This window comes from Aspergillus homomorphus (assembly GCF_003184865.1).
Source record: "Aspergillus homomorphus CBS 101889 unplaced genomic scaffold BO97scaffold_38, whole genome shotgun sequence".
In the NCBI taxonomy this organism is placed as follows: Eukaryota; Fungi; Ascomycota; class Eurotiomycetes; order Eurotiales; family Aspergillaceae; genus Aspergillus; species Aspergillus homomorphus.
In genome coordinates, this window is record NW_020291924.1 from 62,658 (window position 1) to 89,369 (window position 26,712).

The following is a 26,712-nucleotide window of genomic DNA, read 5'->3' on the forward strand; positions in this document are numbered from 1 at the left end:
CGGTATCTTGGCGTAGGATCATGTAGGAGGAGGAAGGTGGTTGGGTAGCGGGCCTTGAGACTCCCCAGGCCTGTTCCTGTGCCGTCCTCGTGGAAGATGATCCGGCTCTGCCACTGGTACTCCCATGATTCTTCGAAGAAGATCGAACGAAGCGCTTGGCTCTCGGCTGAGGTCATTGGGGTTGTAGTTTGAGGATGACACAAAAAATATCCATACAGATAACGATTTGGAAGGATGAGAAGATGAGGTCTTAAACAAAGGAACCTAACACCGACTCTTACTGACGGTTGTATGACCCCACTGGCAGCACCACCATTACTCAAATCACGTGAAAGTGACAGGGTCTCGGAATGCTGAGTAGCTTTTGGGGTCGGAGTTGCTGATATTACTTTCTCAATATAATTAAGCAACAACCAAGAGCACGAGTGGTCAGCTTAGATGCGGTGGCTTATTCTCCCATGCAGCTTTATAAGCTTTTATGAGTGGTGGGCTTGCAAGGTATCATTAAATATACTGGGATCGAGTCAGCAATGTTTCCTACATACATTACCCAAGGATGAACTCGTACCCCTATATCTGAAACCTAGACCCATCTCAACAAGGTTCCAAGCTAACCCCAATACACCAGGCATTCACCCATCCAGCCCTACCAGCTCTTATAGTTACGACAGGCCTCTGCCAAAGCTCGTCATTGCGTAGGGTCCGCTCAAGAAATCGGATCCACCCGGATACCAAGGAGGCTTACCAGAAGCCTAAAATATCTGTGCACGGATGGCTTGAGCATGGGCGGGCTTAAGTACCTGCAAGGGTGTGACGGCGGGCTGGAGCTGCGATCCTAATGGGGCTCTGGGTCTCGTGTCTAGTCGTGCAATAATAAATTCTTGGATGGTTGCTTACGTGGACGGAGGATTATATTTCTTTATTTCGTTTGTTTCTCCGTATATTTTGTTTTGAATTATGCTGTGCTGCTAAGGGTATGATGTATATGCAGTGTTTGATGTAATTTTGTTCATACTATAAGTAGGACAGCCTTCTACCAATATAATGTCTGGAAGTGTGGGTGACGGGTATTAGTTCTGATATATAGGTGAGTATAGTATTGATCCTCCGTGAGCGGACACTCTTGTTACAAGATTGCGTGAGGCCAGGAAGCTGAAAGAAAAGGGGGGTCCGGGGGTTCTCCCCCGGAATGTCACTTTTGTATTGTAGTCTATGCTTGCGGATGCGAGACGCCCATAGCTAATACCAGAAAGAAGCGTTCCGGGGGAGAACCCCCGGACCGCCCTTCTCTGTCAGCTTCCAGGCATCACGCAATCCATACAACTGATAAACGATTCCCATAGATACAAAGAAAACACCCTCAAAAACAATCAATGCGCCCGTCGCCGCAGCCGAGCAGGCACCTTACTCGTGGGCCCCGACATACCGAACCCGAAATTACGCATACTCATGGCCAAGTTTCTCGGATCCGCGCGGATCTCACAGTCATACATGGTCGTCAAGAGGGCAGTGGAGAAGATGATCATCATTTTAGCGAAATGGCGACCGGGACACATGTGGTATCCGCCGCCGTAGGGGATCCAAGCGCCGGGGGCGCGCTCGGTGGTGAACTCCCAGCCGCTTCCGCCGCCGGGCGCGGGCGCGGGTTTGAGGAAGCGGCCGGGCCAGAACTGGTCGACCGGGCGTTCGGAGCCCCAGGTGTTGGGGTCCATGTGCGTGTGCATCGGGCTGGTCAGGATGATGTGGTTGTTGGGGATGCGCCATCCATCGATCGCGATGTCGCCGTGCGAGTGGTGCCGTACGAAGTACCCGCTTATGCGCAGTCGCAGCGTCTCTGCGTAGATGGCTTGCAGCACTGGCTGCTGTTGCAGTTTGTCCATGTCGAATTGCGGTGGTTGGTCGGGTCCGGCTTCTGGGTCGATGATCAGGCATGCTTCGGCCTCTTGTCGGACTTGTGCTAGGAGATGTGGGTCGCTGAAGGTTTCCACGGCCGTCCAGAATGAGGTGATGATGCTGTTGTTGGTGGTGCTGTCGGGGAACATGGGTCAGTATTCGAGGTTCACCAATCCACCAAAGAAAAGAGGCAAGGAAGAAAAAGAGAAACACTCAACTCTCCTCCATAGCAGATATGATAGGAAGCAGAAGAAAAGAGAAAAAGTAACTTACCCCCAAATAAAAGCAAGATCATGTGTGGCAATAGCATCGAGGTCAAACCCATCGATAGTATCAAAGATAGTCTTCCTTTCACGAAAGAACTTAGACCCCCAGACGGGATCATCGCCATCGGCGTCTACCAACGCCGGATCGAAGTTCTGGAGCGCCCACACATGCCAGTCCTTGAGAGCCCGCAGCGCGCCGTCCCGCGCCCGGTAGGCCCGCGGCGCCAGAAATCTCGGGAGCCCGAAGATCATCGACCAGATGTTGTTTTCGAACGTCCATCGATTCGCCAGAAAGTCTGGGTGTGCTCGTAGGAGATAGTCTCCGCAGAGCGAATTGAGGAACGGAGCTGTAAGCTCCTGCTCGAAGAATGTGACGAAGTTGTCCCATGAGACCCAGTCGTCGCTGATGGGGAGGGTGTAGAAGTGCTGCGCGATCGCGCTTTGGAACCGTCGTGTGAGAGGCATGAGGCCTGGACCGAGGAGGAAGCGATGTAAGCTTTTCTCCAGCTGGTATTCGATCCGGTTGCGCGGCTCGACCTGGCTCTCTGGGTAGGGCTTGGGGTACGCCCCCGAGTCGTCCTTGGCATATGTTTTCATCGCGGCTGTCGGAAGCCCAAACGCGCGGTTGAGCAGAAACCCATGCAGGTTGAAGGACGAGAGGTCGCGTTGTCGGAAGAATGCTTCCACGTTCTTGACCCCTTGGAAAATGTAGACGTCATTGGCCAGGAACCTCGCCCGCACGGGGGTTGCATTCCCGAAGACGTTACTGCACGTGTTGTGTCAGCTATGTAAACCGCAGAATGGCACGCGAGATGTCATACCTTGCTGAAAGAGCCCATGCCCGCGGATCGAAGATCGCCCGGAATGAGAAGTTGCCCCAGATAGGGAGGACGCTGGGTACCAGCGGAGGTGTCTTCAGCCCGGCCTTTTCCGAATTCACTCTATGAAACAGGACGACACCGACTGTATAGTTCAAAAGACAGAAAAAGAGCGACCCAGTGATGAGAAACAAGAACAAGTCTTTTGGCCCCAATGCGAGCAACGAGTGTGCGATAGAATAAACTCCCATGGTGAGCACCGATGGACGACAGTAATGACCTTACACTTCCACTTTGCGCATCCGCTGCCACCCGCAGACCGGTGCCACCGGGCCTTCAAATACTCGCCAGAATCGCTCAACCTTTCCAAACCGAGCCTTAGCATCGAGACGAGAAAGTGGCTCCAACAGGGGCAGTGTACGGCTGATTTTCTTGCAAATAGAACGAAGGAAGACTCAGGTCCGGGCTAAGCGGTACCATCCCTGGCAGGAGGTGCGGAGATATCACGCCGGAGGTATCTGGTCTACTAGGATGAGGCTCCCAGCCATTGCACGGACCAATCTCTGGAGGTTGTTATGCCCGGATGGTCTGCTTAGCTTGGAGGGGTATCGCGGAAGGATCAATTCGGTGGGACTGCCTCGCCCACGAGGCTGGAGCTGACATTTGGCTTAAGTAGCTAGGTGGGTAACCAGACATGTCTCTCGGCTGCTGCGTCCAGATCGAGCGCTGCGTGTCTTGATTTCAATCAATCTACCACCGATCACCATGCGATCCAGTAGCGCGTTTATTCTTAGCTATCTCCTCGCTCTCCTCGGGTCTGCCATCACCGCAGCTGTTCCTCCCAATTTGTCCCGCCAGGTGATAGTCTTCATTCTGCTGCTTTCGGTCCCGTTTCTCGCCAGCTACGGACTTGCCTCGTTTATCGGCGCTGCACTGGTGCGTCTTGATTGAATATGGCCCGATTTGTTTGCCTACGAGAGGAGTTGAGTTGGCTGGGTAAGGGGATGAGGGACTAAGCCAGCAGAGACCATGTCTTCACCAGTGGGTCAACCCCTCATGCTTACCGAGCTCTAACAAGCATTTATTCTGACCAGAGGGTATCTAGGCCTATCTACTGGTTATGTCAACATTGGGGGCCATTTCTTCCTTATCATCACTGCGGCTCGAGGAGCCCACGAGCGGGCAGGTGGACAAGTAAGCGTTGGAACAAGTACAGTTGTCTACTGCACGGGTGGGCTGAGTGTGTGACAGTGGCTGCAGCAAGACTGGGCTGCAGACGCAAAGACTAAACTACTTTGGAGGTAGTGCAATGCTAGTGCTGACCGGAATGACTTGAGGGGGTTTTCCGACCACTAAAAATACAATGATTCTCGCATGGACTCGGTTCTCACGGAACTAACCGTGGACTTAAAACGCTCCTGACTGGATTCGTCGCGGGCGGCTCCAACTGAGCCTGCTTTGTTTATCTCGGCATTTTGATGGCGGGGTTGTCTTCCGGTAGTTTACCTACGTCCAGTAGAAGAAAAAATGCAAGTGCTAAATTAACTCGCTATCATTATCTCATAATACCATAACTTGAATTGGATGGATACAGCCCCCAAGCCAGAGGTGGAAAGCCGGCTGAACCGCGTAACGCTCCGACACCAGCGCCCTGAGGCAATGACGGGACGTCTAATTTGCTTCCAAATCCGCCCCGCGTTGCTCACCGCGGGTGATGCCATTTTTCCCGGCAGTGGCGTGGACAGTCCCCGATAACGCTTCCATGTCAGATCCAGGCATCTCCAGCCACGAATCTGATAATGTCAAGGGATCGCGCTTCTGCGGAGACCGAAAAGACTGTTGCAGAAACTTTTTGATCGAATAGTTAGGTGCGTACGATTTGTTGTGCGCCACAAAGAGCGAGCGAAACGAGACGGCCGCGGCCAGGAACACCCCGACTTCGGCGCTCAGAAATTGCCAGTATGTCTCCCAGATGGTATCGACCATATCGCCTGCTACGAGCCCGCAGACCCGCACAATTGAGAGGGCGATCATGATGACCGTCAGACATAGCGAGCAGGTCAGGAGCACTTTTTGTGGCCATCGCACCCGGACCTTCCAGATGACATTGATTGGGATCACGAGAACTAAACAGTGTGAGTACTGTGGCTAGAGGACTCGCGAGGGGACACAGGGACACAACTTACTCAAGAGGTCGCCCACCGTGTCGAGCACTGCCAGTGCGATTGACTCAGCCACGATCACCTGTTTATTGCTTCCAGTTGCGCAAGTATCTGTTCTTGTCAGCATGCAAGGTCGCCAATAACCACGGTTGGGTTCATCACGCACTCTCACGAGGGTCGAAGAAGTAGGGACAGCTGACGAAGAAGATCAAGGATCCGTAGATCAACACGGCGATCGTGTAGATGAGGATGGCCCACCAGTACAGCTGCCAGGCCCTCATCCGCTCGATCAGCTTCCGGAAGAAGAAGAGGAAGCTCAGTTTGACGGCACTGAAAGCACACCACGAGATTAAGAGACAGACATCGCTCCATAGGTGGAACTTGTACGAAACTTGAACGATATCCGATGGAATGGCCACATCTGTCATGCCTTGGCCGAGAGCAAACACCAAGTACATCCGATCCACCACCTCCCTATACATAATAATGATACTGGCCAGGAGGAAGCCGAGGGCAATTACCAACAGCCAGTCGTCCGTGGAGGGTCTCTGTCTCTGGATGCGGAGGCGGATGAACAACCGCGCCAACACCCCCAAGATAGCCGGGACTAGAAGTACGGAGATAGAAACCTTTGTTTATCGACCCAGTGAGTGTCAGTCTAAATTCCGACCAACACTTGGGTGGGTGACTCACTATAAAACTCTGCTTGGAAATTCGCCCAGCAGAATCTTGAGGTGCCATGGTGAAGAACAAAGAGCAGCAAGTTTTGAGTCCTCTTCGTGCTGAGCGGATCCGATCTGCAGCAGCCCGGAGGATTGCAGAAAAGTATGCTTATAGTACTTATTCTTCACGGAGATAGGGTTACTCCCGACCTGGCCACTGTGCCTCGTGTTAACTATAGTATCGACAGTATAATACCTCCATGATGCATAGCAATTGCACAGCCCCTGCAAGAAAAACAAGAATCGTCTGCCACCAAGACGGATAAAAGTTGCATGTTCTGCATGTTGTGATGCACCCCTCTTTTCAGACTTGTCATGTCATCATCCATGATGGGCTGGAAGGTAAGCACTAGTCTAGCACTGTTTGGGGGCCAAAACAGTGACTCAGTTCTGGCCCGTGCATGACAAGAATTCGAAAATAATTAAAATTAATACCTCTAATGTTAGTGGGTAACACCCCAGCCGTGTCTTTGTCCTTCCTCCCGCATCCTGGTCACTAGTCACGCTAGTCTAGCCAGGGGATCTCCAACTGAACTCCAGCCCATCCGCGCTTCCTCCCGCTCGCCGCGCTGTCAGCCGCTTTCCTCTTTTCCTCCTCCGCATACCACACTCAATTTCACCGCACTCACTCACTCACTCAATTCACTCGCTTACCTTACTTTACTTTCTCACCTCAATCATATACTCAATCGGTGCTTTCCTTGCTATTCTTCTTCCACGCGCTCTCTCCCCCTAATCTGGCCCTCCACCATGGCGATGGCGGCCCATACCGACTGGGCTCGACTGGCGAAGCCCCTGTTGGTCACAGTAACCACCATCTGCTTCACGTCCTTTGTTTACAAACTCATCAAAATGCGATCGATGTTCTACCGCCTCAAAAAGCAAGGACTGGTATGTATACCTCTCTTCGCGATCGCTTGGGATGTTAACACACAAGACTAGCCCATGCCGCCCTGGAACCCTCTCCTAGGAAACCTACCGGCGATGGCTGGGCTGCAAAAAAGAGGCCCGGCGGATACCCGCGAAGCCGAACTCTTCGCCCTCCTGTCCACCGAGATACCCGGGGGTGAAGGAGGGTTTTACGTCGACGTGTGGCCTTTTAGCTGCCCGATGCTGGTGGTGACATCTCCAGCACTGGCCGTACAGGCCGCCCAGACCTATGACCTTCCCAAACCCAACGTCCTTCAGTCGTTTATCAATCCGATGGCGGGCGGCTCGGACAACCTATTTGTCACTAACGGGCCGCACTGGAAACATTCTCGCGATATGTTTAATCATGGTTTCAGCATGGCGACGGCTATGACGCATCTGCCTTGTATCCTAGAGGAGGCTGAGGTCTTTGTTCAGATGCTCACGCAGCACGCCCGCAAGGGGGATACCTTCTCCCTCGACCAGCTGACCTGCCGCTATACCATGGACATTATCGGAAATGTCGCCCTGTGAGCACCCTCCCGTCGCTCAGATCCAGGACTGGTGCCTGCGAACTAACGTGGGACAATGCAGAAACACGCGCTTCCGATTCCAAGAACAACACAACCCCATTGCGGCGGCCATGCGCGACATTATCGAGTTTGAATGCGGAATCGAAGCTGGGGGCATGCTCGCCCGGTGGAATCCCCGTCGTCTCTACCGGCAATGGCAGAACGGACGCACCCTGAACCACCTCATTGGGCTCGAACTCGACAAGCGATACCAGGAATGGTGCCAAACCACTGCCAAGGCTTCGAGCGATACTCGCGCGCAGTCGATCATGGACCTGGTGATTGCCGACTACATGCAAACGCGTCCATCGCAGCAGGCGCTCGATCCAGAATTCAAGCGCTGGGCTACGATTCAGATCCGCCTGTTCCTGTTCGTCGGGCACGACTCTGAAGCGACCACGATTATCTACGCGTTGTACCTTCTCCACAAGAACCCGGAGACCCTCAAAGAGATCCGTGCGGAGCACGACCGCGTCTTCAGCTCCTCCAGCGCACATACCGTGCTGCAAACCCACCCGGAGAAAATCAATCAACTGTCTTACACGCATGCTGTAATCAAGGAGACACTGCGCCTGTTCCCCCCAGCGAACGGGCTGCGAGGTGGACGTCCCGATGTCTCGCTCCGCGACGAACAGGGCCGATCGTTCCCGACCGAGGGCTGCGCAATCTGGATCGTGCACCCGGCCGTGCACCGTAATGCGTCCGTGTGGCCGCAGCCTCACGCCTTCCTCCCCGAACGTTGGCTCGTCGGCCCCGACCACCCCCTCTACCCGCCCACCGGTGGCTGGCGTCCGTTTGAGCACGGGCCCCGCAACTGCATCGGCCAGAACATCTCGATGCTGGGCGTCAAGGCCACGCTCGCCATGATCGTGCGTCAATTTGACTTTCACGATGCCTACGCCGAATACGATCGCGAACATCCGTCTGACAGCGGCATTCGGACTGTGTTTGATGAGCGTGCTTACATGATTCAGAAGGGCGCCGGTCATCCTGCTCAGGGCTTTCCGTGCAAAGTCACCCTGCGGGAGAATTCTTGACGTCGATATGGAAACGAGTCACAAGTAGTGGAGCTGAGAATGTCTATCTCTTTTGGGAGAAAAAAAAGTGCTACAGTGGGGCTTTGGCGGTGACTTATACCAATGTATTAATATACTAGATATGTACATCAGATTCAATGCTGGATTGTGCCTTAATGTGGTCTAACAGCCACTCCTCCCGCCCTTAATCAATTCTGATTAGAAAAGAGGTACGCAGGCCTCTATCGCAGGGCCACAGTCCAATTCTCTTTCTCAGTTCCGTCTCCGGTCTACTGCGAGCTCGTTCCCTTCCTACGAGGAACCTGTAACCGCATACATCAAATAACAACAACCTTCTAGAGCTCCACTCCGTACAATGCTATGAACCACAAACCGAGTAGCCTTCAACGCGGATTGACGAACGGCCGCAGAACCCCTTTTGTGAATATTTCTCGTATCCAACAATATCCATGGCGATGAAATCTGCGATGATCAGACCTGAGTATCTGAAAGGTCCGTCCCAGCCTTTGAGCAGCCGTTCCGTCGCTTGATCATTGGTAACGTCAAGAAGCTGGGGGCAGGAAATACCGGAGGTTCTGTGACAGCTAAGGACTTACCTGTCTCATACCGCGAGGTTTCTTGTCTTGGCTTACGCGCTCTCTTTCCTTATCTTTATTGGGATTCGAATTTACATACTGGAATTAGGTTAGGTGCTTCTAGTCGAGAAGATGTTGTATAGAGCGTTTCGTAGAAAGCGATACAGAGTATGATTTATCAGGTTGAGTACGCGGATCTTATGATCGCGGAAGGTTGTGGAAGTACTGGCATTTGCGAATAGTCTCTTTTAGAGTAGTACTTGGTATATTCAAGATGATCCAGTGATCATAGGGAGGGTCTCTTATCTGGACTTTTTTCCTGGACTCTTATTGTAACTCTTAGTGAATGCTTCTACTGTATAACAATAAAACATAAGTATATGCCTAAAACAGACGAAAGAAGGAAGATACAGCGATAGATATAGTATTCATCATCTACGCAGCCCCCCCCTTATTCTCTTTCTCAACTGCTAGGGAAGGAATGCTATATTTCGATAAACTCACTTACTTTGCGTGAAGAAGAAGTGGGATGAGACTGCGAATACCCGGAGAATGGAACAAGCGCTAAATATGGATGGATAGAGCGACGTGGCGCGGTGAACGTTTGGTAAATGCTGTCATGCTCAAGCTGTCGGATGCTCTCGCCCTTGTTGTTCTAGACCCCTTTAATATGGCTTATCAGTCACTTTTGTTTCTCCCAGAGTATACCGGTCTATTGTGAGCGGCGTGCAAGATGTGACATTTAGCTTATTAGTTCCAGGGCTACTCTTCACTGGTCTACAGGAGACCCTGGAAGATCACATCCGTTTGCTGAATATCCCGATGTATGGAATAGAAGCGGTAAAGAATCATCTGGAATATCAAAGGCACTAAGGTTTATCTCATGACTTACAAAACCATTTGTATAGGCCAGAAACACTGAAGAACCTGAGATACGAAGAACGGCAAAAGAAAGTGCGGAGAATCATGATTATACGCCCGTGTCAAAATTGTAGGCCACTTCGAAGAAAGAGCAAACTATCAAGCTATTCCCGCCCCAATTCAAATTGTGGAAAGAGCTGGCTTTTAGCACTCTAGAAGCTGGGGGTAGAGGTAGTATAGGCGCATCCCCGGCTCCCTTCTCTCTCGAGTACCGATGAATTACTCCGGCATCTTATGAAAAAGAGCTAGACCACACGCTCCACTATTCGAAACACCCTCTTGATAGCAATATAATGCAATTTGGAAATCAATTTATCTGCCGCAGGCATCTACAGATAATTTCGCATGGCCATCGTCAAAGGATAATGGCCTATGTATAGAATCGCACAGGGGGTAAGAATTGAAGAAGTCGAGCACCGGAATAGCCTCTGCCGCAACTGTATCATTAAATGGGCCTCGAACCTTTTTCAATTCGAACCCCGAAACTCATAGAAATCGCGGAACCCACTCTTTAAACCACTGAATACTTCAAAACTATTCGTGATTGAGGGTGGGGGCGCTTGACACCTTTGTCTCTGTAGAATGTGTGCACTGATAGGATGAGGGCTATGCCCAACCTCCGGGCGCGAGCGCCTTATGTCTTCCGTTGCCGTTGTAAGAGACGGACTTGGAAAGTATGATACGTCTTTTCACCTCTGCTTCCACCCTCAGCCGCCAATTCCCGGTCATTCGTTGATCGTACTTGTGCCACAATCTAGGCAAGAATTGAACATCTTGTGCACAGTACTGTATAATTTCATCTGACAGTGGGCGAGCATTGAATACCTCGTAAGAGCCGCCGCACTCTGGAGCAAAAAGGTTCCGCCCGGCATCTTTACATGCTTTCCATTTTGCTCTCTCACTTGGCGTCATAGGAGCATCATATTCAATGCACTTTCCTAATCCCTTCACAAATCTTTTTGAGAATGTGCGCGTTGCAAGCTCCATCAACTGAAGGTCTTGAATTCCAGCTAAATTAATCCCATAATGGGCGAATAGGGCGTCTGAGTCGTTACGGACATCGAAGAAGACCTTTGGAATAGAGGGTGATTCGAGAATGAAACGTAGAGTTGAGCCGTCCGACGCGGAATGAGAGAAAGCCTTGTCTCCAAGAGTATAGATATCGACAAGATATGTTTTCCGTGTTGAAGAAACAAAAATCTGAAGAATAGATATTGTGCCATTTCGAGAGAGATTCGTTCCTTCAAGATCAATGAACAAAGAAGGAGGCCAAGCGGGAAGATCTGATAATCCTTTCAACAATCCAGTCAGGTCGCCAACGGTGTTGATAATCAAAAGAGAAGGTTCATCGTCCAGGGATGCGGCTTGGAAAGTGGCTGTAAGTGCTAGCAGGTCTGTAGGGCTAGAATCTACCGATGGCGACGGTGAAGGTTGCTTATCGACTGCCACGGTCATCTTGGGGATTCTGAAAGGGTTTGCAGATAGACCTTTTCCAATCAACAGCTAGAAAAGTATTGATAAAGATGACTTGCGCAAATTATATCAATGCGAAGAGAAGTTTGCTTTGTGAAAACCTCGAAAAATCAAGGACGGATCCGAAAATGTATACTCGAGGCCTGGGGAGGGGTCGAAGATACCGTGGGTAACCGACATAGATTATCTACAGCTTGCCAGAGTGTCGCTTTCAAGAGGAGGTCACGCTAATGTGCACCATACATGACGTGGACTACGTCTCTCGATTCAATTGGTGAAAATAGCGTCCATAATGCACGCTGCACTGTTCTTTTGTCACATGTTTCAGTTGCGTGCTTACTGCCAATGAGACCTGGACACGTTGAAACCTCATATGCAAGAAATACAGAAGGCTTCACGAAAGCTTCTGCTTATCATATATTCGGAAACTTATGTATGACGTGTCAAAAAAAGCAATGTTGAGACTGAGAGAGCCCGTGCTCTGGTTAGTTTGCTGAAGCGAAAACAAAGAAAGCCCCGTGGTAATGGTCAGACATAGACCTCAATATTAAATTTCTATCGACTTTCCGGAATCCTGACTGCTTCTTCCAACTATTCTTCTTTTTTGGATATTGCATGATGCTTTGCGCTCCCTGCAACCGACAATTTCCCACTCAACATGCTTTGGAAGAGCACCTTCAGTCTTCCAAGCATCGTTGCGAGCTTTGCAACAGATTTTTTAAATCAGCTCATTCAAAAACTCAGCACATAAAAAGCTCAAAGACTCACCGTAGACGAGCAAGTGGCGATGAATCCACCAATACCTTTCTGCAGACATCACCCAGCGAAGTTGGAGTAAAGAGCCACCAAATGCCAGCGAAGATGTTAAGCGCCACCGCCGATAATCCGGCTCAGCCATATGCTGGCATACCCCGAGCTTTGATCACACCCGTCTTTCGAATGGCCTGCCGTCTTCGTTTTAAAAATCCCGATGTTGAAACACTTTTGAATTATGTCAACACGCGGTTAGACAACACGGTCATTTCAGCTCTCATTGAAGCTGCTCTTCGACTGCTACCGCCCGAGAGCACCCCCGAAGGGAAAGCAAAGGCGATAGAAAGAATGCAGCAAAAGCAAGAGTGGGCGTTACTTCACGAAGTATCTTTCATCGACCAAGTGAGAGGATTCGGCCATCAATTTTTGACGGAGAGTGAACAAAAGCAAAAACAACTATGTCCAACGCCTGATATTCGATTTCATGAGCCAGTATTGATACAAGGGCACTTGTGCCACTGGATCGAGTACAAAAGCTATTTCGGCTTTAAATCAAATCCTTTCATCACCTCGAAGGACAAAAAGCAATTTAAGAGATATGCTTCTGAGCTTGGACCTGGCGCTGTTGTTTACAAGCTGGGCTATGAAACTGAACACATGACAGCGACTGAGATTAATTTCTTTCGCGAGGCGGAAGTGCTCCATCTTCTTGGGAAAATAGTCAGGGTTTAAATCAAAATGCGGGAGTATACGAAGTTTTCGTTCTGAAATTGTGTATCTACCAGGAGGAGCAAATCGAATAGTGGCATGCTTCGAAGTATACGACTCTTTGGCCCAAGAGTCTGTGCTCCATAAACTCTCATACATTAACTAAACACCTTTCTGAAGTCTTTTAGCTGGTCTGTCCTCTTCTTCTCTGCCCTTTCAAACTTGACAATGCGAAAACTAGTCAAGTTCTGGATCTTTTTGCGCTACAGTGGATTTCGAAAACAGATTACCCTGGGAAAGAAAGCGTGTGTGTCTAGGGGATAATTTGTTTTCGAAAGCCTCTGTACCTTGGTTTTTCTGTCATCGTTTGGGTTTCAGCAGGTCAGATTGTTATTTACTCAAAGCACTATAAGCCACTAACAAAGGCATCTATCAGTGTACTTGTAGCTCATTTGCGGTTCACTTGCCGGCTACTCACGCTGATTGCATGCAGGCTCTTTTTATTGGTTTGCCGCTCGTTTGTACAGCGTGTTTGTTTTGAATCGGAAGCGGGGTTGGGCCGCAATGCATACGCTTTAAGTACCGTCAAACCCGATGAAAGTCCTACGGAATAGCAATCATACTAGTACTTTTCTTAACTTGAAGACGTGCTATCTATCAGAGTGATCAAGACGCCAGTTCTTGGAACTTCTCTTCATTCTGCGACTCGTGCCATAACGCACAGTATTTCTGCCCAGTAAGGGCTCTTTTACCCTCACTAACTGTTATGAAAACATCTCTCATCAAATGCCATATAAAAATGAATACATTCTGCCTCTCCCCAACCGATGTTCCTACTACTCTCTATAGAGTCCAATATGGGGATTCTATGACGGCTTATGATATACACGAGGGGCTCGAGGCAGCTGATACGGTCACGTTTTATGATAATGATGGAGGGGACGAACAGGAAGTAGAAGATACCCTTCAAGAGTTTGGCGATGCAGTAGAGCAGCACCTGAACTGGGACACTGGCTACGAGAGCATGTTCATCTCGCTTTTCTCTCAGAGACGACATGCTGAAAATTGGATGTTGGACAGACATACCCTCTCGGCAGCAGAAACTGCACTCTGCTTCAGATTAGTACGGCCCCCCTCAACGGGTTTTCCATATTTCGTGCCGAGGAGATCGTTGATGCGCTTTCGTTGGCAATCCCTGAAGCAGCCCGAGCAAGTGTTGCTAGGGAGTATCTTATTGCACATTATATACCCCCACGTGCTATCATAAGAAGTCAAACCGTTGATGACATTTTGGCAGGTAAGCTCACACCTCTCCTGGTAGCTTCTTATTTGGCTTGAAAGCCACCCGTCCCATGTCTCAGAATATCAAGCAAACAAATACTAAGAAAAAGTATGTAGGTCGAAACCGGCGTCATCGTTCTATTTTAGGCCCTTTGCGGCCGTCCCGGGCTGAGGACATGGCATCGCCCGAGCTTATTGCACAACTTGAGGCGATGGGAATATGATAAGAGAAGGCCAACATATCCTTTCAGCTACAGGGGCAGCTTTCCTGTCATTGACTACATTTTTTGAGAAAGTCATTCTAGAGGCTCCAGTAAATTCATGACACGTTTAATCAGAGTCGGAAATTGCCCTCATATCGCAAAGATTGTATCTGTTTTTAAGCCAGAGTGATCTCACACAATGTAAGGCAATGCATACAGAGCGCCACGAGCAATGATTTGAACGCAGAACACAAATATGAGATGAGTATCGGCAAGCATGGCAACCAGATCAATGTGATCGATTTCGGACTGGCCAAAAGGTACCGTGACCTGAGGACTTACTCTTATATTCCCTACCGTGAGAGCAAGAACCTTACATGTACTCCTCGTTACGCTAGTATTAACAACCACCTGGGTTTCGAGCAGTTACACCGTGATAATATGGAGTCGCTCGGCTATGTGATACTCTACTTCTGCCGTGGCTCCCTGCCTTGGAAGGGCCTCAAGGCTGCTACCACGAAGCAGAAGTTGACCACATTATGCAGAAAAAGGTAACCACCCTAACTGGGGCTCTTGCCGTGGTTTCCCCCTATCAAATTCGCCACCTACATCAACTATTCTTGCTCACTCCGCTTCAACAACAAGCCCGACCACATGTACCTGCGCAAGCTGTTCCGTGACCTCTTCATCCGTGAGTCCCTGCATTACAACTACGTTTTCGAGTGGACTGTCTACAAGTATCAGGAGAACGCCGCTTTGATTCTCGAAGCATCCGGGAAGGACACTGTTGACAAGCTGGAGCACGTCCAGGCAGTGGCTGGCAACCCCCCGACGGCCAGTGACACCGCCAAGGCTGATGCGATCTTGGGTCAGCGTCACAAAGCCATTGCGCACGACATCTTGACAGCCTCCGGGACGCTAAACACACCGCGGAAAGAGATGTCAGGATTCTTCGACTTTAGGTTGCGTTCCTCTGCCACGGAGCCGGAGAGATGGCAATTTTCAGTGCCATTCCTTTGACTATGCTGTGTGCCCAGATTCTTCAGACCAAAGAACCAGCTTGTGATCGTTAAGGGCAAAAGCGTGGTCAACGCTATGACCTAGCCGATCCAGAGAAGAATTCATGCTATTGAAGAGATGGGGATGTGGCACATACCCTGGTACCACAGCTCCTTTCAAGTTGCCCCAGGCAGCCTTGGTGCTCAGGACATGGTGTGCCTAGGACCGGCTACGGTTTTCCCTTCCTATACAAACTATCCCGGGTAGACTTGCTACTCCCGATCCGACCTGTCCTGGTGCAGACCACGGTTTTCCCTTCCCTTCGAAACTGTCCCAGGCAGTCTCGCTGCTCCAGATACGATCTGCCTAGGATAGCTTGAAAGACTTGGTCTAGTCAGACAGGGCTGCTGTCAAGGTATGTACTATCATTGCGTATGTGGGATCAAGACCACGCAGCCACCCTCTTCTTCCAAGACGTCTATGGAATATAACAGGGAAAATGAAGACTAATGACATATCCGGACTGCCTGACCCGCAATATCTCCCTGTTGAATTCTTCATCGCGCGGTTTCGATAGTTGTGCCTTCGCTTGTCTTCTCGAAATCTCGGTCTGTAGTCAACCTTGGCGTTAGGTAGTAGGAGCCCTAACAAGTCAGCTTTCTTTCCCTAGCGGGAGATCGGCAGCACGCCCCTGCTGAACGCGCTCATCAAGAACAACGACCGCATGGTTTAACTTCTACGTCAGGCTGGCGCGAACCCACGCATCATGAATCTGTTGGGGCTGTCGCCCTCCATGCTATTGGAGGCTCCGACCCGTGAGACGCGGCTGGAGATGATCGACAAGCATTTTGGCTTCCAGGCGACGCTGGGGAGGAACTTGTCGCTGGGCTAGTACTCTATTGTAAAATGTTTTATACCTGCCTCCCATCGCCATCTTAGATAGAATCTTCAAGGGTGAAAACCTAGGGCGCTAGATGCGAGGTTCGTATGACTCCGGGTTGGAGGCCCCCGCTATCCAAGCAAACCTGCATGTGGAAGACCTGCCTGAGGTAGACACGAGCAACTAGAATGTTGCTGAGCATGAGACGAGAGCATGAACCACTATTGGATTGTTTCTGCGAAAGTGAGTCGACTAAGTAGCCGCTTGTCGAAAATAGAAGTACTAGATTTCATGCCACTGAGGAGATTTTCCGGCACCATCTTCGTCAGATGCGGTAGACATCCATAATTTCCGCTATGGAAGCTAAATAGGATATTATCGAAGGTCTAGAGATGGGGAAGCTCACAGCTCGCTGTATCAAAATCTTTCACTGGTAGCAACGCCATTGATTTAACCACGCTAAGAGCCATAATAACGGCCATGCACTGAATATAAGACGCCTGTGAGGACGATGCAGGTTAAGTAAATTCTCAACAACCTCTCTGAGAAGGCGATGGGCAGGATCAGTTATAGTATGCGCAACGAGGTAGAAAGAGGCTCAGGCAAAGTTTCAGATGGCGTGATAGTCAATAATTGTTGAGAAGGAACCGCATCATCGCTGCCAGGAGTGGTATTTATGAGTGCTGCCGGAAGCGTTGTTTATTGCGCTGTTATTTCGGTTCGGTTTCCTGTGAACATCTGCGACGCGAAGAGGAAAGACAAGGTTATTGAAATCGTTATACGTTAGATAGACCTTTCTTGAAGCGTGGATGATGTACCTCAATGGACTGTGAATCGCATTGTTTAGATATTCCAACTGCGAGAAACGCTTCGGAGTTAACAAAGGAGCAAGATGAGAAAATGATGAGCGGTAGAACACAGAAGATGTACTCTCAAGTGAAAAGTAAGTCCGCAATACTAATAGTGAAGGTTGATCCGAATCTCAAGTGATCGTCATTGTTGACAGGACAAGTGTGAGAAATCATGACGTTGGAAAGTGCGACGATCCACCCTCTACGGTGCACAGGAACTGTGCTAAGATTCTCACGCCCGTGCTTGACTCATATTTCTGGTCTAAGACTCGGGTCGTTAGGGGTAAATCAGACTATGCTTGATAGCTTTTAGAGAAGTCTATCAAGGAAATTCATGATCACTATTACTTGGAAGAAGTATTTGGATGAAGCACCAATATCCAGTGCGATTTCTGTTTATAGTATAATATAACACTGATGAAAATAAAGTTCTGAATACTCTAAGTACAAACAAATTGACGTGTACAGACCTTTAAGAAGATTAGATATGGTACATGCCACCCCCAAATCCTCGCGACTAGAAGATCGGAATGTCATACGCATCCAATTCGTACAAAAACGTCTGGATCGACTCCCGGTCCTCCACGCACTCCAGCGTGGTCCCATTGTTCTTCCACAGAGGACGGAGCGGCCATGAGCAGATTCTCTGGTGCTCTCCGGCATTCTCACCGGACAGGACCGTGCCGTTCAGCGTCACCGGCTCGATGCCCTGCTCGACCCACTTCATGAGATCGCCCAGCGAGTCCTGCGGGTACGGGCCGTTCGGCTGCAGCGAGTTGGTGTTGCAATGCGAGGCGCCAGGCACCAGGTACATGCGGTAGAACTCGTTCAGCGCCTTGATTGACTCGTCGTAGGTGTGGGTCGAGTTGGGGAACATGGTGTTGCGGACAGACTCGAAGTAGCGGATCGACGACGAGGCCGGGATGCTGTTGTCTGACTCGCCGTGATAGTGAATTACCTTGCCACCGGCGGCCTGGAAGCGGGACAGATCGGGCCATGTCGTCTGCAGCACATCCTCGTAGCGCTGCAGTCCCTCCAGCATCCAGTCGCGGAGCACGTCGTAGGTGACATTGTCCAGGGAGGACAAGTTGTCAAGGTCGAGTAGTTGCAGACCGTGGGTCACCCACTCGCCGCCCAGTTCGGAAATATCGATGCCATACGTCTTAGTGGTCGAGTCATAGCTGGTTTCTGCGTCGGTGAACTCTGACCCGATCCGGTACCAGAAGTATGCTTGGCGGCCCTGAGAGTCCTTCAGGCCGTCGAGAAGTGTCTGGGCCACGCGGACACCTTCTGCAGTGATGGTACCGTTCTGCGCGGGTGTCGAGACGCCCATGCTGGTGCTCGCCGCGCACGAGTAGGGCTTTCCGATGGTGGATTTGAGGTCGAAGTGCAACTGGCAGAGGTCGCTGCGGGCAATGACCCCATCCTTGCGGCCGTCAAGAGCGTCGCACCCCTCGATGATCAGCGTCACGAGCTCAGACAGTTCGCAGTTGGGAGGGTAGTATCCGAGAGTCTGCTCGACGACTTGGGGGACGAGGTGGTTGACTTGCTGTTGACCGTAGCGGATAGCCGGTGCGCCTACCACGGCACCGTTCCACTCCTCGGGGAAGCGCTGGATCTGACTCCAACCCTCGCGACCGCCCTCAGAGCAGCCCTGGTAGTAGGAGTAAAGCTTTTCGGTCATGTTGAAGAAGTTCTTGGTGAACGCTTTACCAATGGAGGACATTTCGTGGTGGGCCTGGTAGCCGAACATGTACAAAGCATCGTAATTGGCAGTACCGTTAACGAGCGGATATACTGACGAGAATTGAGTGTCGAAGCTGCCGAAGCCTCCATCAGTACGTCCAGCCACAGCACCGTAGGGCAGACCGGCGGGGACGTTGGAGGCAACGTTGATGGCGAAACCAAATCCACCAGTCGAGAGCCAGCGGTTCTGGAAATTCTCGGGTGTAGGAATCCAGAACTGCAGCAAGACCTCGTCGTCCTTGCCCGCATGAGAGTAGCTCATGGTAATGTTGCAGTAGTCATAGATGCCGGCAGGGTAATAGTTGGATCCAGCGGTGGATTCATTGTAGACCGGGGCCGCCGTGATGCTCGAAGGGTTAATGACCACGCCCTGTGCCACCCCGATGGAGGGAAGCGCCGCTTTGGCGTAGGCAGGGGTACAGACATCTTCAAAGCTGGCAGCTTGCGCTAGAGCTGCAGCTGAGATGGCCAAAGTCATATACTTGGCCATGATGAGAGAAAGACTGGAGAAAGAACGAATGGAAGGAGTGTGTTGAGAGTGGGAAATTGGAATGCAAGTGTCGGATATGGCGCGTCTTTATAGGAGGCGATCCCCCTTCCGAATAATTGAGCATCTCGACCAACCGACCAGGCGCAACGTAGCCCGTTCCACCAGCTGCTTCCACCTGTGTACCTTAATATCACGAATGTGGTGATCCAGTCGGATGAAGAACGGAATGCCGCGTCAGGTCCGGTGGTGAGAGGCTCGGAGATAGTGCTTGTGGTAGGGATGTAAGCAGAGGCTGCTGACGGAGATAAGAAGCGTCGTCATGCATGGGACAAGTATATCCACTCTGATAGCATAAGGTGATTAAGCTTGTGGGGAGGAGAACGAGGGTGAAGAAAGAAGGAAGAGAGAAGTAAAGAATGAAGATGGCTTGGAGAGGCCTCAACTGCCACTGAGAGGCGGCGGGTTTCACGGGTTTGTCGATCTCATACCTAAAGGGGGAAAGTCTCCGCCAGCAGTGGGTTTGTTCTTGTTTGGTCTGTAGTTTCATCTCAACTCTCTTGTCTATACACAACTAATCAAAACCTAAAGTGCTGATCCTCCACATCAACGCAGATAATGTCGTTGTTTCAAGCTTAGTACTCCGAAAGATCTCTTTCAAACAAAGACTCATACAAGCTCTTCTGCCAGTCACATCCAGGTAAGTAATATGTGACAAATTACATTCCATCCATCCAGCCGAATGTTTTCAAGACTCAATATACAAATAACAAGTCATGTTACAGTTAACCTCAAAGCATTAACAAACTCTTTACAAATAAAGCAACACCAGAAATCTCAGAACCTCTTATTGTTCCCATACCCCTCCGTTGCGACCGCCAGAATCTCCCGTTCCAGGCCCTCAACTAATTGCCACTCAATGCCGGCCTCGCCGAGCATCTGACGTGCCGATGGCTGCTCGTCGCTCGAGCATGGCGACAGCGACCCGAAATAAACCTTCTCGACGCCCTTTCGACCACCTTTCCGTGTGTCGATAATCTTCTGCACGCAGGACTCATCTCTCCCCACGTTCTCCACGCAAGGTTCGAAGCCAATGTACATGACTAGTGTCCGATCCGGTTCAGAGGGCAGCACATCCCCGACCTCGCTGTCCGGTACCTCGTGGACGGCAGCATAGTTGGAGAGACATGCTTGTTCCGCGTGGGGACTTTTCACCAGTTCCATTGTGTATCCCGACGAGAGAAGCCGGTCATCGTTGTAGAGCTCGTCGTCTGTGCCCCGCACGAGTTTGCGCGACACCAGCACCGCCCCAGCGCGGAAGAGGGCAGGGCGCGGCGGGGACAGCTTGGCCAGGTTAATACAATGGCGGAGGTATGTGTGATGCGGGCAGGCTTCCACAAGGCTGTTGTTGTTCTGGGGCTCGGGATAAAACGAAAGCATCTTGGTGGAGATGGTTTGGCTGATCGAGGACAATGTCGACTGCATGCAGATGCGCAATGTGATAGGTGACTAAGTGACTCAATAAGTAACAGGCTACTGACTGCTTCGATGAGACTAGAAGTACCCTCACACATCACATTTATACTGCGCAAAATGCCAAATTCGATACTCGGGGCCTATCCGCGACTTCTAGAGATGACATCATAATGCCAGTTGACGTTATGGGATGTTTCTAGCGATTATCTCCGGGTCGCATGATTGGTGGTGCGGAATTTCAGATCGGTAGTGAGGAATGTAGGGCCATCCCAACGTGGCAGGAGGGGCTTAAAGGGTACGAGTGGTTTGATGTATCCTGATCTGCCCTTTTGCGACATCTCGCAGGTTTTCCTAACTTGAGGCGAGATATCCTTCGGTAGCTACACACCATCACTTGCCCGATTCCCCATGACGTCAAAATAATTTCTCCCTTTGCAGAAGCTGGAGGCAAATCCGGGTGCGCACTTTTGATGTGATTGTCGGTATTTTATTCCGCGAAACTGGGTGTCAGCTCAGCAGGCTGTCTACTGCCATGACCTTCACCCTCATGCATGCAGCCCAATGCAGAGCAAGGGCGAAGGAGTCGAGACAAACCTGACGAAATTCTCCCTGTGCCACACTATTCCGCAGAAGACCACCAACCAGCCATTCTACTCCTTCAACGTGGGACCTTTAGCAGGATATCTAGCACAATGTAGCTCTCAACACTTACCAGCGCCAGAACGCCGGTGTTGGGGAGTCCTGCATCTCGACTAATCGGTCAGAGGATGGGCCTAGATTGTCACGACGTTCCTTGATATCCTTCTTGCAACAAAGTCTAGCAGGTTGCACAAGAGCTATTGGATGGTGGTAGATCAGCTGTAAGAACTCAAGCTGATGTTGAGATATCTAGTGATATCAGTCTCGAGGATGGCGTCCATAGTGCTATAAATCCGGACACAACCTCGAAACTCGTATCTCACATCCCAGTGAACTAAGCTCTTGAGTCGATGATGGCTGAACTCAAACACCCAGCTACCCAATGCGGCTACCAATGGAGATCGTCAGAAACCTTCATTCTGGCCACAGTCGCTATTGGGATCGCGCGAAGTAAGTATTCGTCATCCACCGATCGCGGGGCTGGCTTCGGGGCGCGGCAATTAATCTCTGATACTGTCAGGCATGTTCCTCTGGAGCTTCATTATCCCTCTACTTCCTTACATGCTAGAGGAGCGAATCGGCCTCGAGCCGTCCAGGACGCAGAACGTGACGTTTCTTGTCCTGGCAGAAACGGCCCTGACCTCGGCCGTGTCCAGCCCTATCGTCGGCACTCTGGCGGACCGCTGGCGCGCCAAAAAGACGTTTCTCTTCTTCTCCCTAGCGCTGGCAAGCCTGTGCACGGCCAGCATTGCACTCGCGAAAGGCCGTATGTGTTGAGCCTCCTCTGCCTTGACCATCAGCTCATCAGAGATACCAGTATACATCATCTTTCTCGCGCGGTTCTTCCAAGCCATCGCCGATAATTGCATGTGGATCGGCGGCCTAGCTATCATCAGCCAGACCTTCCCAGCGCAACACTTTGGCAAGGTCATGTCCGTGCTGAGTGTCACCGTCGCCGTCGGCACCTCCGCCGGGCCCGTACTCTCCGGCATCCTGTTTGAGAAGGGCGGGTACTGGATAGCCTGGACCAGCGCCTTTGCCGTCTTGCTAGTCGACGCAGTCATGCGCATGCTGATGATCGAGTGCAAACCAGCGCAGCCAAAACGTCAGTCGCCGACCCCTCACCGCTCCTTCCGGCTCAACTGACGGCCCAACAGCACCACAGAAGCAACAGCCCACGGACGCCGACCCCGACCCCGAGCGCGCCCCCTTACTGCCGCGCAGCCTCTCCACCGACTCCTGGCGCCAAAACCACCTGGCCGGCGTGACCCCTATGCAGGAGCAAACCGGACTGCGGTACTACGGCGTCCTCTTCCGCCAACCGCGGTTCACAGCAGCCATGACGGCGTACGTGTTCTACGCGATGCTCCTCGCCAGCTTTGACACTACCTTGCCCCTGCATATCCGCGACGTCTTCGGCTGGGGTAGCCTACCAGCCGGGCTGCTCTTCGTGGGCCTCCAAATGCCGGGAATCGTCTTGACGCCCGTCTGCGGCTGGCTGAAAGACCGTGTGGGCACGCGCCTCCCGACGGGGCTGGGCTTCCTGCTGGTCGCCCCGTTCCTGTGGCTGCTGGGCGTGCCGGGCGACGAGCGCTTCCCGTGGGCCAGCGGCGGCTCGGAGACGGGGAAGGCTCTGTACGCGATCGCGGTGGTGGTGATCGGGTGTTTCTTCTCGGCGTTGAATGGAGTGGGGTTCCTGGAAGCGACCTGTAAGTACAATAACTATTGACTGTACAATACTAGCAGGCCACCGCGGCGCTTTGGGGTCTGCTACACTGCGGCGCCGTATCGTGCCTAAATCTCAAAGGCACACTCACTGACTGGGGGTAGTAACCATCGACGAGCTCGAATCCCGTCACCCCGGCATCTTCGGCCCCAACGGCGGCCACTCCCGCGCCCAGTCTATCGCCTGGATGGGCTGGACGGTCGGCATGTTCCTGGGGCCTATCGTCTCGGGTCTGTTGGTCGACCGTATCGGGTATCTGGATCTGCACTTTATCTTCGGTGAGTGGGGTATCTTCTACGCGGGTGCTTTGATGCTGACATTGCTCAGGCCTTCTGTCTGTCTTCTTCTCCGCGGTCACTCTCTCTGCTTTGACTGGAAAGAGGGAGTGATTTCTTTGTCAAGGAACGGGGATTATCTGATCAGAGATTGGAAGGGTATCTTCTGAGAATTATTTTGTTTTGCTTCGTTGGGGCTGCTTCCTATATCCTGGGAGTGTAACGGGCGTGGTGTTTCTGCTTTGCGGCTGTTCTATTTAAATTCCCGAATTAGATTGCACCTGAATTGAAAGTTATCGCTATTCAACTCCTCAGCATCAAAAAACTATACTTGTTCTCATGAACTGTCCCAATCTAGCATGAGCAAGCTATCGTAGATCAAATGCACGGGCCACACACCCAACTAAAGCACCGAAAGCAACATGAATACAGCACCCCGTGCGTAACACAACAAGCAACACACACACCGACCACGAAACCAATAACCCATAATCCTGACTACGCACCCACAGCATCTGCAATCCGCCCTGCCGTGTAACCACACCACCGACGCAGCGGCATCCCGAACAAGGAATCCGCAAGCACCTGACCCCAGGAATTGATCGACTACAGGGTAAGCCGTGACGAAGCCCGTTGCTCCTGCTGCCTTGCCAAGATCGGCTTGCAGATCCATGCAGGGCAACAACCTCATTCGGAATGTGACTGGTCCAACGTCGTTACCATATGGAAATGTGCAAAATGGATATATTAAAAGAGGAGGGGAGTGGTCGGGAGGGACGCTCGATTTGATCATTCGTACATTGTACAGTACATGCGTACCAACGGATTCGGTATGCGGTCGTTACTGGTTGTTGTTGCGCCCCTGCTGCTGCTCCTGCTGCTGCTGTCTGACTCTGTTGCTGGTGATTGTGGTGAGGATGGGGTCTATGACTACATCATCGTGGGAGGAGGCACGGCAGGGAACGTGGTCGCGGCGCGGCTGGCGCAGGCCCGGCGAAGGGTCTTGCTTGTCGAGGCCGGCGGGATCTACGAGGTCGACAACGCCAACCTCTCGACGCCTGTCGGGTTCGGCGCCGTGACCGGTGGGAGCCCGGAGACCATCGACCCGCGCGTCGACTGGGGCGTCATTACTACGCCTCAGCCCGGCGCCAACAATCGACAGGTGCACTATGCGCGCGGGCGCTGTCTGGGTGGATCGTAAGAGCGGAGTCCCCGTCTCGTTGTGCGGTGAATACAGCTGATGTGGCGCGCAGGTCGGCGATGAATGCCATGGTCTATCAGAGGTCGGTTGCGCGTGCGTCTACCCTCGTTTTTGTGCGAGTCTGCTAATGGCAGGCTATAGAGGGACAAAGTCGACGTATCATGCCTGGGCTGAGGCCGTTCAAGACCCGAGCTATGAATGGGACGAGATCCTGCCGTTCTTCAAACGGACCTTCCATTTCACGCCGCCGAGTCCAGTCAAGGGCCTGCAGAATACGACAATCCACTGGAACGCCAGTGCGTTTGACCCCGAGAACCCCGTCGAGGGCTCCGTCCAAATCTCGTACACTAACTATCGGTCGCCCTTTTCCACGTGGCTCAAACTAGGCCTGGAGGAGGCCGGAATAGAAGAGACGAATGACTTCGTCAGTGGCACTCTGATGGGCACGCAGTGGAGTGCATCGGAGATCTCCCCCATGGACCAGCGACGGAGCAGCTCGGACTATGTTCTGGGCACTGCCGACGAAAAACCGTACTTGACGGTCTGCACCCGATCCCAGGCGCGGCGCATCTTGTTCGATGAACATAATAGAGCAAAGGGCGTGGAGGTCGGAACCAATGGGAGAGTGTGGAGGCCTCAGGCAGCTGAAGAGGTGATTGTATGTGCTGGGGCGTTCAATTCGCCGCAATTGCTCATGGTGTCCGGCGTTGGGCCTCGCGATCAACTCGAAAGCCTCGGCATTCCCGTGCTGCAGAACCTCCCCGGCGTCGGCCAGAATATGTGGGATCATGTCTTTTTCGCTCCATCCTATCCGGTCGCAGTCGACACCTTAACCAAGGTTTTCACCAATACTACGTATATGACTGCCCAGACCCTGAGATATCAGACCTCGCATGACGGACCGATGGCTTATGCTCCCGATCTCCTCGCTTGGGAGAATCTCCCAGAGCACTATCTGGCCAATCTTTCCTCCGCAACGCGCGAAGAGTTGAGCAAGTTCCCAACTGACTGGCCACAGGCTGAGGTATACTTCCCTCAATTTCCAACCTTGTCGTACCGGTCACTGATGGTAGTCGCAGTATATCTCATTCAACGCGCACGTCGGCGCATATAACAATCTCGCACAGGATCAACCCCGAGATGGACGACAGTACGCATCCATATTCGGGGCGCTCGTCGCGCCGACATCTCGTGGAAACGTCACGCTCGTCTCTAACTCCACCGATGATTTGCCGGTCGTCAACCCAAATTGGCTCACAAGTCAGACGGATACTGAAGTGGCGCTAGCAATCTTCAAACGCACAAGAGAGATCTGGGCCAGTGGTCCCCTGCAGTCCATCACGACTGGTCCGGAGTATTATCCGGGAGCGAACGTGACAACCGACGAGCAAATCCTGGACGCCATTCGCAACTCTGTTATCACCGTGTGGCACGCAGCCTGTACATGTAAGATGGGGCTTCGGGAAGATCCGATGGCAGTGGTGGATAGCGAAGCACGGGTCTTCGGCGTCCAGGGACTGCGTGTGGTCGATGCGAGCGCATTCCCTCTTCTGCCCCCTGGCCATCCCACCAGTACAGTCTGTGAGTCAAGCCGAGTGCAGAGATCCCGATTCGACCCTACTAACCCCGCACACAGATATGCTGGCCGAGAAAATCAGTGCTGCTATCCTTGCGCAGTAGATGTAACGGTAGTGCCGATGACGCTTCAGATGACTTTGGTATCTAGCATTATACATAACCTTATCTCGGTGTTTCCGGCGACTTTCCAGATGCAGCAACCTACGTAATACGTAGGAGCACGTATCCCAAAAGGCAAGGAGACTCGGTGCATTTCCGGTCGACCCTGCAGGAGGATAACCCCATTGGTCAATTTGTTTGGCTTCGCAAACCGGTGTCTCCTGAACCTAGTCCTAGATTAAACCATGCTGTGCTCACTGATCCAGACAATTGGGCGGCGATCGCCACATTTCCGTGCGTAACCGACAGAATAGAATTAAAATTGCCATGCGGCTGATTGACTCCACCACTTATTGAGTTACACAGAGTATGGCGCTTGATGCAAGTGAGAACGGGTTCATCCAAGGATGCAGAGCTTCTGGGTTTTTGAGAATGTGTTTGTTGACGAGATGACGTTGTGGT

The 26,712-nt window shown here is 51.6% G+C and overlaps 14 protein-coding genes across 14 annotated transcripts; 9 read left to right on the forward strand and 5 right to left on the reverse strand.

The window, feature by feature from the left end:
* Positions 1 to 342: 342 nt before the first annotated feature.
* On the forward strand, positions 343 to 845 carry BO97DRAFT_167800 (uncharacterized protein). The gene has a single exon (XM_025690277.1). It carries the CDS (start codon positions 439 to 441, stop codon positions 697 to 699), a length of 261 nt encoding a protein of 86 aa, XP_025548522.1. The 5' UTR covers positions 343 to 438; the 3' UTR covers positions 700 to 845.
* A 441-nt stretch (positions 846 to 1,286) lies between these two features.
* Positions 1,287 to 3,379, reverse strand: BO97DRAFT_374783 (cytochrome P450). Its single transcript, XM_025692955.1, has 3 exons — positions 2,981 to 3,379; positions 2,167 to 2,925; positions 1,287 to 2,028 (listed from the first exon to the last, which is right to left on the reverse strand). Exons 1-3 carry the CDS (start codon positions 3,226 to 3,228, stop codon positions 1,371 to 1,373), a joined length of 1,665 nt encoding a protein of 554 aa, XP_025548523.1. The 5' UTR covers positions 3,229 to 3,379; the 3' UTR covers positions 1,287 to 1,370.
* Positions 3,380 to 3,691: 312 nt separating this feature from the next.
* BO97DRAFT_407730 (uncharacterized protein) lies at positions 3,692 to 4,362 on the forward strand. Its single transcript, XM_025695693.1, has 2 exons — positions 3,692 to 4,018; positions 4,083 to 4,362. Exon 1 carries the CDS (start codon positions 3,743 to 3,745, stop codon positions 3,926 to 3,928), a length of 186 nt encoding a protein of 61 aa, XP_025548524.1. The 5' UTR covers positions 3,692 to 3,742; the 3' UTR covers positions 3,929 to 4,018; positions 4,083 to 4,362.
* A 160-nt stretch (positions 4,363 to 4,522) lies between these two features.
* On the reverse strand, positions 4,523 to 5,919 carry BO97DRAFT_396370 (uncharacterized protein). Its single transcript, XM_025694081.1, has 4 exons — positions 5,833 to 5,919; positions 5,306 to 5,768; positions 5,164 to 5,250; positions 4,523 to 5,103 (listed from the first exon to the last, which is right to left on the reverse strand). The coding sequence occupies exons 1-4, from the start codon at positions 5,878 to 5,880 to the stop codon at positions 4,649 to 4,651; spliced, it is 1,053 nt and encodes a 350-aa protein (XP_025548525.1). The 5' UTR covers positions 5,881 to 5,919; the 3' UTR covers positions 4,523 to 4,648.
* Positions 5,920 to 6,442: 523 nt separating this feature from the next.
* Positions 6,443 to 8,506, forward strand: BO97DRAFT_374788 (cytochrome P450). The gene is made up of 3 exons (XM_025692956.1): positions 6,443 to 6,752; positions 6,804 to 7,300; positions 7,365 to 8,506. Exons 1-3 carry the CDS (start codon positions 6,612 to 6,614, stop codon positions 8,377 to 8,379), a joined length of 1,653 nt encoding a protein of 550 aa, XP_025548526.1. The 5' UTR covers positions 6,443 to 6,611; the 3' UTR covers positions 8,380 to 8,506.
* A 1,975-nt stretch (positions 8,507 to 10,481) lies between these two features.
* On the reverse strand, positions 10,482 to 11,528 carry BO97DRAFT_472434 (exonuclease; the record flags this gene model as incomplete). The annotated part of the gene is made up of 2 exons (XM_025700133.1): positions 10,482 to 11,239; positions 11,450 to 11,528. 2 exons carry the CDS (start codon positions 11,526 to 11,528, stop codon positions 10,482 to 10,484), a joined length of 837 nt encoding a protein of 278 aa, XP_025548527.1.
* Positions 11,529 to 12,209: 681 nt separating this feature from the next.
* BO97DRAFT_374795 (uncharacterized protein) lies at positions 12,210 to 12,893 on the forward strand (the record flags this gene model as incomplete). The annotated part of the gene is made up of 1 exon (XM_025692957.1): positions 12,210 to 12,893. The coding sequence occupies one exon, from the start codon at positions 12,210 to 12,212 to the stop codon at positions 12,831 to 12,833; it is 624 nt and encodes a 207-aa protein (XP_025548528.1). The 3' UTR covers positions 12,834 to 12,893.
* A 715-nt stretch (positions 12,894 to 13,608) lies between these two features.
* Positions 13,609 to 14,414, forward strand: BO97DRAFT_472436 (uncharacterized protein; the record flags this gene model as incomplete). The annotated part of the gene is made up of 3 exons (XM_025700134.1): positions 13,609 to 13,880; positions 13,910 to 14,106; positions 14,208 to 14,414. The coding sequence occupies 3 exons, from the start codon at positions 13,609 to 13,611 to the stop codon at positions 14,312 to 14,314; spliced, it is 576 nt and encodes a 191-aa protein (XP_025548529.1). The 3' UTR covers positions 14,315 to 14,414.
* Positions 14,415 to 14,554: 140 nt separating this feature from the next.
* Positions 14,555 to 14,848, forward strand: BO97DRAFT_436875 (uncharacterized protein; the record flags this gene model as incomplete). The annotated part of the gene is made up of 1 exon (XM_025697816.1): positions 14,555 to 14,848. One exon carries the CDS (start codon positions 14,555 to 14,557, stop codon positions 14,846 to 14,848), a length of 294 nt encoding a protein of 97 aa, XP_025548530.1.
* A 99-nt stretch (positions 14,849 to 14,947) lies between these two features.
* On the forward strand, positions 14,948 to 15,313 carry BO97DRAFT_416870 (uncharacterized protein; the record flags this gene model as incomplete). The annotated part of the gene is made up of 1 exon (XM_025696442.1): positions 14,948 to 15,313. One exon carries the CDS (start codon positions 14,948 to 14,950, stop codon positions 15,311 to 15,313), a length of 366 nt encoding a protein of 121 aa, XP_025548531.1.
* A 2,099-nt stretch (positions 15,314 to 17,412) lies between these two features.
* BO97DRAFT_167889 (tannase and feruloyl esterase) lies at positions 17,413 to 19,636 on the reverse strand. The gene has a single exon (XM_025690278.1). It carries the CDS (start codon positions 19,257 to 19,259, stop codon positions 17,541 to 17,543), a length of 1,719 nt encoding a protein of 572 aa, XP_025548532.1. The 5' UTR covers positions 19,260 to 19,636; the 3' UTR covers positions 17,413 to 17,540.
* A 390-nt stretch (positions 19,637 to 20,026) lies between these two features.
* Positions 20,027 to 21,044, reverse strand: BO97DRAFT_167902 (putative DRAP deaminase). Its single transcript, XM_025690279.1, has 2 exons — positions 20,821 to 21,044; positions 20,027 to 20,765 (listed from the first exon to the last, which is right to left on the reverse strand). The coding sequence occupies exon 2, from the start codon at positions 20,739 to 20,741 to the stop codon at positions 20,094 to 20,096; it is 648 nt and encodes a 215-aa protein (XP_025548533.1). The 5' UTR covers positions 20,742 to 20,765; positions 20,821 to 21,044; the 3' UTR covers positions 20,027 to 20,093.
* A 680-nt stretch (positions 21,045 to 21,724) lies between these two features.
* On the forward strand, positions 21,725 to 23,551 carry BO97DRAFT_396388 (vesicular amine transporter; the record flags this gene model as incomplete). The annotated part of the gene is made up of 6 exons (XM_025694082.1): positions 21,725 to 21,821; positions 21,892 to 22,137; positions 22,189 to 22,476; positions 22,529 to 23,080; positions 23,202 to 23,375; positions 23,425 to 23,551. 6 exons carry the CDS (start codon positions 21,725 to 21,727, stop codon positions 23,484 to 23,486), a joined length of 1,419 nt encoding a protein of 472 aa, XP_025548534.1. The 3' UTR covers positions 23,487 to 23,551.
* Positions 23,552 to 24,204: 653 nt separating this feature from the next.
* Positions 24,205 to 26,253, forward strand: BO97DRAFT_351829 (GMC family oxidoreductase; the record flags this gene model as incomplete). The annotated part of the gene is made up of 5 exons (XM_025691997.1): positions 24,205 to 24,569; positions 24,626 to 24,655; positions 24,715 to 25,597; positions 25,653 to 26,154; positions 26,210 to 26,253. 5 exons carry the CDS (start codon positions 24,205 to 24,207, stop codon positions 26,251 to 26,253), a joined length of 1,824 nt encoding a protein of 607 aa, XP_025548535.1.
* Positions 26,254 to 26,712: the final 459 nt, after the last annotated feature.

What these genes read in the sequence shown, in the direction of transcription:
- BO97DRAFT_167902 (XM_025690279.1), bottom strand. Translation starts at nt 20,741, where the DNA reads ATGCAGTCGACATTGTCCTCGATCAGCCAAACCATCTCCACCAAGATG.
- BO97DRAFT_167889 (XM_025690278.1), bottom strand. Translation starts at nt 19,259, where the DNA reads ATGGCCAAGTATATGACTTTGGCCATCTCAGCTGCAGCTCTAGCGCAA.
- BO97DRAFT_374788 (XM_025692956.1), top strand. Translation starts at nt 6,612, where the DNA reads ATGGCGATGGCGGCCCATACCGACTGGGCTCGACTGGCGAAGCCCCTG. An exon ending in GCCTCAAAAAGCAAGGACTG is followed by an intron (nt 6,753 to 6,803) that starts GTATGTATACCT and finishes ACACAAGACTAG; the next exon opens with CCCATGCCGCCCTGGAACCC. An exon ending in ATTATCGGAAATGTCGCCCT is followed by an intron (nt 7,301 to 7,364) that starts GTGAGCACCCTC and finishes GGGACAATGCAG; the next exon opens with AAACACGCGCTTCCGATTCC.
- BO97DRAFT_167800 (XM_025690277.1), top strand. Translation starts at nt 439, where the DNA reads ATGCGGTGGCTTATTCTCCCATGCAGCTTTATAAGCTTTTATGAGTGG.
- BO97DRAFT_407730 (XM_025695693.1), top strand. Translation starts at nt 3,743, where the DNA reads ATGCGATCCAGTAGCGCGTTTATTCTTAGCTATCTCCTCGCTCTCCTC.
- BO97DRAFT_396370 (XM_025694081.1), bottom strand. Translation starts at nt 5,880, where the DNA reads ATGGCACCTCAAGATTCTGCTGGGCGAATTTCCAAGCAGAGTTTTATA. An exon ending in TTTCCAAGCAGAGTTTTATA is followed by an intron (nt 5,769 to 5,832) that starts GTGAGTCACCCA and finishes CGATAAACAAAG; the next exon opens with GTTTCTATCTCCGTACTTCT. An exon ending in CACGGTGGGCGACCTCTTGA is followed by an intron (nt 5,104 to 5,163) that starts GTAAGTTGTGTC and finishes CACACTGTTTAG; the next exon opens with TTCTCGTGATCCCAATCAAT.
- BO97DRAFT_374783 (XM_025692955.1), bottom strand. Translation starts at nt 3,228, where the DNA reads ATGGGAGTTTATTCTATCGCACACTCGTTGCTCGCATTGGGGCCAAAA. An exon ending in GCATGGGCTCTTTCAGCAAG is followed by an intron (nt 2,926 to 2,980) that starts GTATGACATCTC and finishes CAACACGTGCAG; the next exon opens with TAACGTCTTCGGGAATGCAA. An exon ending in GATCTTGCTTTTATTTGGGG is followed by an intron (nt 2,029 to 2,166) that starts GTAAGTTACTTT and finishes GTTCCCCGACAG; the next exon opens with CACCACCAACAACAGCATCA.